The sequence below is a fragment of the Nannospalax galili genome, unplaced genomic scaffold (assembly GCF_000622305.1).
Source record: "Nannospalax galili isolate Female #2095 unplaced genomic scaffold, S.galili_v1.0 scaffold424, whole genome shotgun sequence".
NCBI classification, from domain to species: Eukaryota; Metazoa; Chordata; class Mammalia; order Rodentia; family Spalacidae; genus Nannospalax; species Nannospalax galili.
The window spans coordinates 309,811-323,801 of NW_008352334.1; the positions used below are offsets into that span (position 1 = coordinate 309,811).

Consider the following 13,991-nt stretch of genomic DNA (forward strand, 5'->3'; position numbering starts at 1 on the left):
TTAGTCAGACCTGGAATTAGGTCTCTCACTCATGTGGTTTCAATTAAGTTCTGTTAAAAATAGCTTGTAATATAATCATTTTCATTTTTAGCACTTCAACAACTTTACTGCTTTTGATCCCTACAAAGGACAGACTTTGGGGACAAAAAGGAAGTCATATAGTACCTTAATGCCAGCTCTTTGTACACAGAAAACCATGTATTTTAGTATATAGTCTTCCAATAACAGCTAATTGGTTCACATTTTAGGAAGTTCAAATATTCCTGATGTGATGGCACACACATTTAATCCCAGCACTGGGGGGCACAGGCAGGCACATCTCTATGAGACTGAGGCCAACCTGGTCTACATAGTGAATTCCAGATTAGCTGGGGCTATAGGGAAACCCTGTCTGAAAACAAAAACAAGTACAAATACATATATTTAAGAAGCATATAGAGAATGTTTTTCTTAACTGACTAAAAGCAGAAGACAAGAACACCAATAGAATTTCCACAGTTTTATCACAAATAGACAATTTTTCATTTTTAATTTCATATAATTTCAGGTAGACATTCTGCTTATATGACTTTTGACTTCACATTCATATCTTCAAAGCAGTGAAAATTCACCACAGCTGTTATGTTCTACCATTTGTCTTCATTATAATATCTAGAGAAAATATAAAATATTTCAGAGAAGCAAGTATTCAACAACTATTGAGAACCAATTCCTAAGCCAGGTGTGGTGGTACATGCCTTTAATCCCAGCACTCAGGAGGCAGAGGCAGGCGGATCTCTGTGAGTTCAAGGCCAGCCTGGTCTGCATAGTGAATTCCAGGCCAGCTGGGGCTACAGGGAGACTCTGTCTCAAAAACCCCGGAAAAAAAAATTCCTGAGGGTAAGAGCTTCATTGCTTCCTCAAAATGCTGGTGACAATTCTTTTTGGAGGTACCAGAACACCTGCTCAATAACATTCTAAGGAAAGCCTGACAAAGACTGCTAGTGCGGCCTTCTCAGGCCTGGCCTTGTGACCCAGAGGAACTGGGCCAGTTGTGTTCCCAGGCAGAACCCCTCACACTTCCCCATGTACCACTGCTCTGCATTCCCCCACTTCTTGTTGCAGCTGAGCCCACTTTCTTCCCCAACACAGCATTATCGGGCCTCTCCCCCAGGTCTTATACCAAGAGATCCAGGATGGGGACAGCATTGCAGGTTCCCATTGTCACCTTCACATTATGATACATCTTGCCCCCAGCCTAATTAGACTAGACTGATGGTAGAATCACCTGAGATTTTAAAAATCCTGCTACCTAAGTCATACTCCATGCCCATGAGAATCTTTGTGTGGGGCCCAAATACCAAACAACCAGGAAAATGTGACACGTGGCTCAGTTTGTAGACCAGAGATTCATCTTTGTTATTCAAAGTGGGGTCCAGACCAGGGACTAGTGACATCAGCATCATCTAAAATACTGTTAGAAATGTAGGGTCTGTGGTACTATTCTTAATCTACTGGAGGAAAATCTCCATCTTAGTATGGCCTTCACATGGTTCACAGATGGGTTAAAGTTGGGGAAGCCACCTTCACTACCTTCTACTTCTCGTGTTGATTTACTCACCTGATCCTATCTACCTACCTATGAAAGACTTCACAGCTACTCTTCCAACAGGAGCTTCTGGGCAACTTCCCCAGTGTGCAGTCGGCCCACCCAACTACCTAGCTTCACCTTCCCTTGGCCTTTGCAACCTTCATATGGACATCTAGGGCCATGACCTTTATATCCCCAGTCATGATCTATAAAGCCTTGCTTTTGGGACTCAGTACTCCTAGAGAACTGGGAATCATCTAATCATCCTTTCCTGCTACCCCACACTAGTACCTAATCACTAATTCCTACCCTCTGTGCCAATACATTTTCTTAGTTTAGACTGGTTCTCAAACTCACATCTCTTGAATCAAAGCAGAGGCAATAACCTGAGAATTCTCCAGAGGCAGCACACTTTGAGATACACTAGCCCAGGGTTTATTTCCTCAGCTTTGTTCACAAGGAGCCTTACAAAGCTTACATCTAGCTAGCCTTTCTACTTCCAGTTCATTTCTTTTCAAATCATCTCCATACTTCTTGACAGAATTATCAAAAAAAGTACAATTGACCAGAATAAGATAAAATTGAACATGTCATCAGAGGTTCTGTGACATCTGCCTTCCCAAGGATAATCCAACCCTCAGTTTTTAGAAAGGCCAATCTTTATGGGTGCCAGACATAATTAATTTCAATTCTTTATCTGAGAGAGCTTTAGTATATTTTATACTAGTACCTCTGGAAAGGCCTATGCTCAAGATGTTTCTGTGGGCCTTAGATCACCCTCCAGAGGAATTTCCATCTTCCCTGCATACCCTAAAAGAACCCTATATGTGCTGGGCGTGGTGGTGCATGCCTTTAATCCCAGCACTTGGGAGGCAGAGGCAGGTGATCCACAAGGCAGCAAGACTGAGACCAGCCTGGTCTACATAGTGAGTTCCAGGTCAGCTGAGGCTACAGGGGACCCTGTCTCAAAAAAAAAAAAAAAAAAAAAAAGAGAGAGACCAAACCAAACCAAGCCCCCACCCAAAACATAGCACACACACCCCATTGGATTTGTTTTTATCTAATTTCTTCTATCAGATTATAAACTATCTAAAAGGGGAAACTCTATCATTATCTCCAGCAATTAACTGCATCTGGACCATAACATCCAGACTCAATATTTCCTGAATGATTAAGCTAACTACAAGACTTCATCTTTTCATTTAACAGAAACATGTCAACAAAACAATAGGCTTAAGGCCTGGATAGATGGCTCAGCTGTTAGGAGCACTGGCTGCTCTTGCAGAGGACCTGGGTTGAATTCCCAGCACCCATATGGTGGCTAATAATCGTCCATAACTCCAGTTCCAGGGGATCCAATGCTCTCTTCTGACCTCAATGGGCATTGAAAGACATGGGTGCACTTACATACATGCAGGCAATACACTCATACACATAAAATAAAAATAATAAACAAAATATTTAAAAAAGGCTTTAAAAAGTCTTTATGGTATCAGACTGTTACTTCTTTTCCCCTAATTTACCTCTGCATTTATCCTAGGTCAATATGTCTGTGTCAAAGACTATACACACTGTAAAATTATTCTTCATGTGAAAGAGCATAATCAAATTTACCATCAAATCTAGCAACAACTCTACATAGTTTGGTCTTTTTTGCAATTTAACCAAAACGAAGAAACAGTTTTCAAAAGAAAGATGTAGGCTAGACTTAAGAAAGTAATCCAACATATAAAATCAAATCATTATTGCATAGTAAAAGATTTCTTCTGGCCACTGAGCTATAACCCCAGGCTTCATAATGAATGATTATTATGTGTCAGATACCTTAGGTAGCTTACCTATAATCCTCACAGTTTTTTGATGTAACAACTACTATTTTATCAATTTGACAGATAGCACACTAGAATTATTTCCACCTCACTTGTCATGTGTCTGTAAGACTTCTCACTGCTGTCACTGTCTAAAATCTCAAGCGTCTTAGAGATATAGATGTAGATGCAGATAAAGATACAGGTTCAAAGGCTTAAAGTGTCCTCTTCTAGGATCACATACGTTCTAGTTCTGATTTGGTTGGTAATTAGCTGTGTGAGCTTGGTAGAATGAGAAAAAATAGAATTTATATGGTTCTCAAATTTTAGTGTTTATCAGAATCACTTTGAGAGTTCAACATATTTCAGATTCCTGTGCCTTATCTCTAACAACAACAGTTCAGCAGGTTTTCAGTTATTCTGGTGTAGGTGGTCAGAGGACTACCACTAAGAGATGTTGACCTGGAAATTTTCTACGACTTCTTCTATCAGCCAGTATTTTCAGATCCCTGTTTACCATACTCCCTCCTCTGGCACATCTCTTGGTTCATTTTAACCAAGTACTAGACATAGTACTTTAATCAACATAGTACTAGTTGCTGTTCAGTCATACTAGACACGGTCCTAGACCATCAAAATGAACTTCACACTGTAGCCCTGATTAGATTACTGCCAAACAAGCTAAAACTTTAAATGCCAGTGCTAAGAATAGGCTGTTGCATATTTAAAATAGCATGATCACAAGTTAGCTTGGTGCTTTGCTATTTTTACTAAAGGAAAGGCAGAGACAAATGTCCAGAGGTTGAAGGGCAATCACTTAGGTGAGGAGGCTGCTTTTAGGCTAAGAGCCTAGAAAGAATCCAGAAGATGGCAGCATAAGCTCAACATTCACCAAGGGGTCTCTAAAACTACCAACTGTGAACATCGAACCTACATTTTGTTGGAGTTTGTTGCATACTTAAACCAAAAACTTTTGACAAAACTGATGTCATAAATATGACAAACCAAAAATGATAAAATTAAGAATTTGCCTATTTATTTATTTTAATATTTTATTTATTTTATTTTATGTGTATATTTCCTGCATGTTATGGACAGTTGTCAGCCATCATGTGAGTGCTGGGAATTGAACCCGGGTTCTCTGCAAGACCAGCCAGTGCTCTTAACAATTGAGCCATATCTCCAGCCCCCGCCTATTTTATTTTTTAAAGTTTTTATTAGTATATATAAACAAAAAGGACTTATACATGTACAGCTTGAAGGTTTTTCACAAACATAAGACACTCATGTAACCAGTAACCTAAAAATACCCATAATACTTTCATCCAGGTGATACTTTCACTCCAGTAAGGACAGTCACTCTCCTTTTCTTTAGAGTGTAGTTTGCTTGGTCAGTGTTATACACATATCATAATAATAAATGTATCTTACTGTATCTGGTACCTTATGTGAGGTTTATTAATATGATCCAACATAACAGTTGCACCTAACTCTTTGCCATTTGTTTCTGCTACATAGTATTTGAAAGAATATACCACAATTTATTCTATTTGAAGTGCATTTGACTTGTTTATATTTGGGATTATCTTGAATAGTGAATATTCTAGTATTTGCCTTTTGATGAACATAGACATATCACTGCTGGGTATATTCCTAGAAGTGGAATTGTTGGGTCACTAGGCTCTCCCATTTCAGTGAGATTTTCTAGGGGCCCAGTGCTATGGGAGATACCTCCTAAAGTGAGGACTAAATTGCTACATCTGGGCCCTTTTCAAACCAGAAAGAAGTATAACCCTTTGTGGGCCATTATGGATTTTGTTGTCAACATCTATCTCATTTGGGTGTACTCATTTACCAAGTGACCAGAAAAGCTACTAGACTTAGCAAGAGGCCCAGAACAAGAGAAGGCTCCATGACAGGTCCAGGCTATGCTACAAGATGCTCCAACACTTGTACTATATGGTCCAGTATACCCAGTGCTGTTAAAGTGTCAGTGGCAGATGGAGATTCTGTTTGGAGCCTTTATCAGGCTCTTAGTGGTGAATCACAATATGAAGCCTTAGGATTTTGGAGTAAAACCCAGCTATCCTCATGTATAAATACTCAAATGCTGTCAAATAGCATTTAGACTCTTGCTGGGTCATACCTATGTGTTATCTGACCTAACAAGCCATAAAGTTGGTGTTAAGATCAGGACTTTATTGCCAGATGAAAGTGGTATGTATACAACTGGATTTGAGCATGCACTAAAGGCACAAGTAGGTAATGTGAAGAAGTCATGCAAATACCAAAGCCATTTACTTTAGCTGCTTTGCCTTCTCCCATCCAGTCTGCACTTAAGAAAACATGGGGAACACTCTACAGTCAACTGACTAAGGGAAAGAAAAGGTTTAGTTTACAAATTGTTTAGCCCCTCTGACAGACCTCTGAAGGAAAGAGTGAAGAGAAATCTTCCCCATGGGCAGAACTTTGAGAAGTATACCTGTTTTTTTTTTGCTTAATTGGAAGGATAAAAAACCATTTATTGAATTATATACCAGTTCATAGGTGGTAGTCAATGATTTGGACAGATGGTCAAAGACCTGTAAGGTATATGATTAGAAAATTGATGAAAAGGATACTTTAGAAGAGGCATTGTATAAATTCTCTAAATGGGAAAAAGCATGAAGGTGCTTGTAAGACATAAATATATACCAAAACATAGCCTCAGCAGAAGGGGATTGTAATCAAGTGGTTAGGATAACCAATTCTTATGGGTATCAGTTGGTCTCTTTCCCCAGCAAACTCTGTTAGAACAAGGGGCTAGAAAGACCCCGACTAGTACCCTTTGTCCTCAGTACATAAACAAAGTGATAAGGTGGCAGGGAGCACAGGCTCAGCACAGGCCTAGCTGGCATTCATATGGCAGTAGTCCTTGTAGTGCTCGGTTGGCAAGGTAGCAAATTGACTTATTAAACCAATTAAAAAAAATATTTTATTAGCTGGGCATGGTGGCACACACCTGTAGTACCAGCACTTGGGAGGCAGAGGCAGGAGGATCTCTGTGAGTTCAAGGCCAGCCTGGTCTACATAGTGAGTTCCAGGACAGCTGGGGCTACAGGGAGACCCTGCTTCAAAAAGACAAAAAAATTATTATTTTTATTTTATGTGTGTGAGTGCATTGCCTCCATGTAGGGAGGTATACCTGTGTCATGCAATGTCCATGGTGGTCAGAAGAGGGCGTCAGATCTCCTGGAACTGGAATTATGGACAATTATTAGCTGCCATATAGGTGCTGGGAATCAAACCTGGGTCCTCTGCAAGAGCAGCCAGTGCTCTTAAACTTTGAGTCATCTCACCAGCCCTCATTAAACCAATCCTATCACAAAAAAGAGTATTTTATTCCCGCCGAACACTCTGGATATGGATTCTTTTTTACAATGCTTCTGCCAAAGCTGCTGCACATGAATTATGGATTGCTTTATAGAATCACACACACACACACACACACACACACACACACACACACACACATCCGGTCAACCTGGTCTACATAGCAAATTCCAGGCCAGCTGGGGCTATAGGGAGACCCTGACTCAAAAAGACCAAAATAAATAAATAAACACAATTGAAATGAAATAAAAATAGAAAATTTCAGACTGCCAAAAGAGGAACTATTCTAGGTAAATGCATTTTAATTCAATGTCAGGAGCTAATTTTTCAAAAGATGAAGTATATGTCTTCAAAAAATTATTTTACTCAGCTTCTGAAACCTCTCCGGAATCCAAGCTCCTTGCCTAATGCCAGGTAAGTTGTCTCCACCAGTCCCCACCACAGCACCACCACCCCCTTTTGGTCTTTTTGAGTCAGGGTCTCCCTTTTGTCCCAGCCGGTCTGGAACTCACTATGTAGACCAGGCTGCCCTTGAACTCACAGAGATCCACCTGCCTCTGCCTCTCCAGTGCTGGGATTAAAGGCATGCGCCATCATGCCCAGTGGAATTCAAGTTATAAATGAATTTCCTATATAATGAAAAAGTTTTATATAATCTAAAAATATACTCTTAATTCATACCTCTGAATTCAAAGTACAGTACCTTGAGTATCTTTAGGAAGAGAATATTTCTTCTTTACAGTGATACCTTTATTTTTCATTTGTCTAGTTCCTGGTGATGCCCTAATAATACAACAAATTTCTGGTGTATTTGAAGGAAACTGAAAAGGAAAAAAGTAATTATTATATAATTCCCCAAGGTATTTTGTTATTTTATTTCAAATATAAGTCTCAATATTCATATTTTATATATGTTAATAATACCAAGTATTTGTTAAGTGTTAACTATACCCAGACACTGATTGGTTTTAAAATATTTACTCATAAGCTGGGCATGGTGGTGCACGCCTTTAATCCCAGCACTTGGGAGGCAGAGACAGGTGGATCTCTGTGAGTTCAAGGCCAGCCTGGTCTACATAGTGAGTTCCAGGACAGCTGGGGCTACAGGGAGACCTTGTCTCAAAAAGACAAAAAAAAAAAAATTTACTCACTTAATATAAGCACCAAGCAAGACAAATCAGATTATCTCTATTTTACAAAAGAAGAAACTTAGCTTCAAAGACATATGATAACAGCAACAGAAAGCAAGTAAGGATAGAGTTTAAATTCAAACACTGTTAGTAGGAGAGAAAGTCTGCATGATTTATTGAGTCAAGGCACAAGTTTAAATATAATTTTGAGTCAAACATTAGATTCCATGATTTCTCAGGTAATTTAGATAATTGTCCATCAAGTAGGCTCTAGAATGAAGAAATAACTATGTGTCTCAGAAGTGACATATCTTGTTTGTCATAACTCAGAAGTGAGATGTTTATTTATTTACCAAAAACTCCTCCCATTTAAAATGAAGTCTATGTGGAAACCTCTTATATTTAGAAAAATCCGTATTACCTTCTGTGGTAGATTTCTGATGTTTTCTGCCCATTTTCCATTCTTATGGTATTTGGGAGGATTTATCCACTCTACTAATCTGTACCTATTTTTTATGGGTTGGGATGAAATGGATAATACTTCTGAATTCCACAGTAACCTTAAGCCCCAGCCTATCAAACCACTATCTTCATGACAGATCAGGCTCAGACAAGGACAAGTGGGAAGAAGAGGATTCTGAACCTGAGATTCTGGCAAAAAACAAAAACAAAAACCCCCCAAAACAAAAAACAAACAAACAAAAAAGCATCCTTGAAGTAGCAAGAATGCTCCCACATTAATCCCAGCTCTAGCTACAGCTAATGTAGCAGAAACACATAAATACTTATAGAAGGATGGGATCCCCCGACTTAGACCTATGGATTCCTACCAAATAAAATCAAATAAATAAATTATTGAGTTTATGGTCAAGATCATGAACAGGGTCAGTGCCAGAATTGTTCTTCAAGATTCAGCACAGAAAAGTTCTGGGAAGAAATTAATGAAATACATTCCACCTATCAGAATTTCATTATAATCAAAATGAAGGAATAGTCAAACTTATAAGAAATCAAAGTGCCAAGCCGTGCCTGGTGGCACATGCCTTTAGTCCCAGCACTCTGGAGGCAGAGGCAGGAGTATCTCTGAGTTCAAGGCCAGTCTGGTCTAAGAGCACTGACTGTTCTCGCAGAGGACCGACCAGGGTTTGAGTCCCAGCACCCACATAGCTGCTACGACTGTCCTTGACTCCAGTTCCAGGGGAATCTGAAGCCCTCTTCTGACCTCTGAGGCATTGCACGACACGGGTGCACTCACATACATGCAGGCAATACACTCGTACACATAAAAAAAGAAAAAAAAAAGTTTTGAAATGGGCGTGGTGGCACACGCCTGATCTATGTAGTGAGTTTCAGGCCTGCTGGAGACTACAGGGAGACCCTGTCTCAAGAAAACCCCCTCCCCCCAAAAAAGAATTATCAGCTGAAATATCAAGGATGAACAAGGAACTAGGGACTAGCAACAACTACAACTGGACTCGAAGAAGAGACCATCAGGAATCCTGGAGTGAAAAATAAAATTATTGAAATAAGAAATTCAGCAGGAGGCTTAAGCAGTAGAATAAATACAGACGAAAGAGAATTACTGAAGAAATTCCTACAACATGGCAAATACATAAAAACACTAAAGGAAGGCTGAAGCCAAACAAATGATAATTACCATTCCACAGATAATAAAACAAATAATGGGTGGGAAATTTCCTAAACTGATCAAAGACACAAATCCACAAATTTAGGAAGCCCAGCAGCCCAACCAAATTTGGAATACTATCAAAAATAGTCCTTTTATGCAAACATTACAGTGAAACTATAGCACACTTAATAGTCATTAAAAGAGGCCAAATTTGGGAGCTCTTATCTAATCCCTAAAAGACTTTAGGGTTATGTCTTCAGAGGGGGGAATGTTAGAGTAGGCAAAAGCCCCATTAAAAAAAGAAAGAAAGAAAGAGTACCTGGGGCTGGAGAAATGCCTCAACTGTTAAGAGCACTGACTGCTCTTGCAGAGGACCCAGGTTCGATTCCCAGCATCCACATGGCGGCTACAAACCGTCCTTAACTCCAGTTCCAGGGGAATCTGAAGCCCTCCTCTGACCTCCGCGGCATTGCACAACACGGGTGCACTCACATACATGCAGGCAACACACTCATACACATAAAATTAAAATAATAAAATATTTTTTAAAAAACATAAAGAAAGAAAGAGTATGTAAAGTTGTTCAGGAAAAAAGTGATGGGGAGATATGAGAGGAGTTGGAGGGGAGGGAGTGGGCATGGATTTGATTAAAACACCTTATACACATATATGAAATTCTCAATAAAATTTTTTTAAAGTTAAAAAAAAGAAGCCAAAAAAAAAAAGACAAAAGAAAAAGATAAGATACAGGCCCCAAGACTACCCTCAGGGTCCATAATTTGCTACAAGGACTCAAAGAATTCAGGAAAATTGTTATGGGACCAGTTATGATGGTGTATGCCCTTAAGCACTGAAGAGACTTAGGCAGGAGGATCTCAAGTTTAATGTCAGCCTGGGCTACATAGTAAGATCCTGTTTCTTTTAAAAAGGAAGAAAAAGGTATGATGGTGTACATCTTTGATCTCAGCACTTGGGAGGCAGAAGCAGGCAGATCTCTGTGAGTTCAAGGCCAGCCTGGTCTACACAGCAAGTTCCAGGTCAGCTGGGACTACAGGGAAACCCTGTCTCAAAAAGAACCCCTCCCAAAAAAAGGAAGAAAAAGAATGATCTCTCTCTCTCTCTCTCTCGCTATTTCACTATATATGTATGTATGTATGTATGTATATGAAATAAAACACTATAAACAACTCCTATTGTATTAATTGAAGACTCTATAAAATGTGCCATGCTCCAAAGAACTTGTATCTTTGGTTACAATTTTTCCCACAAAAACAAAACAAACAAACAAAAAACAATGCCTGGAGGATCAATTTTTAATAAAAATTCAAGTAATAGATAATTTTGATATTATATACATTCCTAACTCCATTCTATGAGTTGATATCCTTAATGTTAAAGTCATATGAAATCCACTGTGAATAATCACTTAGAAACATACAGAACTTGGGAGGAAGAGGCAGGCAGATCTCTGTGAGTTCAAGGCCAGCCTGGTCTGCATTCCTTTACTCCCAGAACTGGGGCTACAAAAGAACCAAAAGGAGAGGTCTGGTCCATTTTCTTATGAAGAAGCAACAATTACTTGATGAATCTGACACTTTCTCCAAGCTCTCCCATCACCATCTCTCTCTCCTCCTCCTTACAATGTGTTTGGAAAATATGCTACAGAGGTGACTAATTTTTTTTGTCTTTTTGAGATAGGATTTCTCTGTAGCCCCAGCTGGCCTGGAACTTACTATGGAGACTAGGCTGGCCTCGAACTTGGAGAGATTCCCCTGCCTCTTCCTTTCCAGTGCTGGGATTAAAGGCGTGCACCACCAGGCCTGGCTGAGGTGACTAATTTTCAAAGGAAAAATCCAGTAAAAATGTACAGAATGCCAAATTATATATATATAAAATGAAGTACCAAAGATTCTATCCAGACCAATGAGACACAATTCACATGAAAGAAGCAAGTGTGCCACTATTCACAGATGCTATGACTATCTACATAGAAAGTCCAAAAGAATATTCAGACATCTACTCACTGTAACAAGATTCAACAGGGGTATATACACAAGTGAGTACAAATCAATTATACCTTTATGCCATCAAAAAAATTAGAAAGTATAATTTATAAAGTGGAATGACTTCAAAAACACCAGAAAATATAGAATAAGAATACATGTAACAAAAATGCAAGATTATTCTTGGATAGAATGAGAGAACTCTATTGAGAAACACTAAACAACACCTACATAAATGAGGATATATGCCATGTCCTTGGAGTAATTTATGCTAGTTTTGAAAAATAAAAATAAAAATTGATGAATACTGACACACATCAAGATAATAGCTGCTTATTTGAAAGGATGAACTGAATCATGGTTGGAAGAACTTTAGAGGGTTATTTTGTTTTATTTTATTTTACTATTCTTATTTTATGTGTATGAGTATAGCCCACGTGTGTATGTGCGTATGTGCACCCATGTCGTGCAACGCCCAAGGAGATTGAAGAAGGCTTCAGATCCCCTGGAACTGGAGTTATGGACAGTTGTTAGTTGTCATGTGGGTTCTGGGAATCAAACCCAGGTCCTCTGCAAGAGCAGTCAGAGCTCTTAGCCATTGAGTCATCTCTCCAGTCCTTAGAGGGTTATTTGTAATGTCCTATTTTATAGTCTCAGTGGTAGGAACAAGGCTGTCAATTTACTTCTTATCTAAACCATGCATATTCTCTTTTGCATGAGCATTATTATATCATATGCACATAACACAATCAGATTCCCAGATCTGCTTTTCTACTTTGTGCAATAGTCCCTATCTATCTTAAACAAAAGACTGGAGGATTTTTCCAACAATGGTATAGAAAACTGTTCTAGTTTGATTTTCCATTGCAGTGACAGTTGGCCTGGGGCAAGCATGTGACTCAGGTAAGGCTAACAGGAATCCTTAACTAGCACTGAAATACATATACACAGCTGGGCGTGGTGGTGTATGCCTTTAGTCCCAGCACTTGGGAGGCCAAGGCAGGTGAATCTTTGTGAGTTCAAGGCCAGCCTGGTCTTCATAGTGACTTCCTGGTTAGCTAGGGCTACAGGGAGACCCTGTCTCAAAAAGACCAAAAAAAAAAAAAAAAAAAAAAGGAAGGAAGGAAGGAAAGAAAAAGAAAAAGAAATACATATAGACACAAATAGAAAACCTTCCCCTTTTATCTGGGCTATGATAAACCACAGAAATTGATGAAAGCCTGTTTGTAGTTAAAAGCCTAAGAAAATGAAGCCAATAAAAACAAGTTAAGATTTTAAAGATAATTGTGAGGACCAGAGTTCAGATTTCTAGCATCCATGTAAAAATCAGGCAAGTGTGGTAGCCCATCTATAATCCCAGCACAAGGGAGGCAGAGACAGGGGATCGATCCCCTGAGCAAGCTGCCTAGCCAGGCTAGCCTAAGCTGTGAGCTCTGGATTCAGCAAGAGACCCTGCCTCAATATGTAAGGTGCAAAGCAACTGAGGAAGACACTTGTGTCAATTTCTGACCTCCATACGCACACTTGTACCTATGCCATATGAACATGCAAACAATACCATAATGCATACATGCAAAAATAAATATAAATAAATAGCAATTATAGAAGCATCTACAAGTTTCAACAGGAATTTCTAACAAGTGCTAATACAGTAGTTTTCTTTCCATCTATGAATCAGTAAGTCATCCCATTCTGCCCTTTTTGGCTTACACTACTTGAATTACTTGAATTTCTCTCTCTCTCTCTCTCTCTCTCTCTCTCTCTCTCTCTCTCTCTCTCTCTCTCTCTGTGTGTGTGTGTGTGTAAAACTAAAGAAACTAGCTGGGCATGGTGGTGCACACCTTTAATCCCAGCACTCAGGAGACAGAAGCAGGCAGATCTCTGTGAGTTCAAGACCAGATGGTCTACACAGTGAGTTCAGGCCAGCTGAGGCTACAGGGAGACCCTGTCTCAAAAAGACCAAAAATAGCTCTGCTTCCCTGGGTCTGCACAACCCCCAGAACTCTCTCCTACCCACAGGCCTCTCTCTCCAGGGTAAGTCAATCGAGCCCTCTGCGCCTTGACTCCCCCAGCCTCATTCACCCTCCCATCTCCCCCGCCCTTCGCTCCTCCTCCTTGTCTTGGCCCCCAGACACCTGGGGAACCACCACTGCTTCTTCCTGATCCTGTGCATTCAGACCAACTCAGTTGTTTCTGAGGTCCCCAGGAGCACACTGGGCCTGGCCCCGCCCTCACCTCCCTCTGCTTCCCTGGGCCTGCAGGATCCCCCAGCCTCTTTCCTGGACACCTGGGCTGACCTTTCCTCTTCCTGATCCTTTGCATCCAGACCAACCCAGTTCTTCAGTGAAGTCCCCAGGAGCCCTTGGGGCTGCTTCCAGCCCCATCTTCCTTTGCATCTCTGGGTGGGAAGGCCACCACCTGCCCCAGTCCAGCATCTTTCCTGGGCCCTGCTCCCAGGCCAGTCCAACCCCCAAATTC

The 13,991-nt window shown here is 40.1% G+C and overlaps 1 protein-coding gene across 1 annotated transcript in view; it reads right to left on the reverse strand.

Annotated features, from left to right (window-relative positions):
• Positions 1-619: 619 nt before the first annotated feature.
• The window catches only part of Meikin (meiotic kinetochore factor), a 71,772-nt gene continuing 58,400 nt past the window's right edge, over positions 620-13,991 (reverse strand). Inside the window, exons 14-15 of the mRNA XM_029554189.1 lie at positions 7,457-7,571; positions 620-657 (exon numbers count right to left, since the gene is read on the reverse strand). Of these exons, the coding sequence (XP_029410049.1) occupies positions 620-657; positions 7,457-7,571 (153 nt within the window). The remainder of the gene's footprint in view (positions 658-7,456; positions 7,572-13,991) is intronic.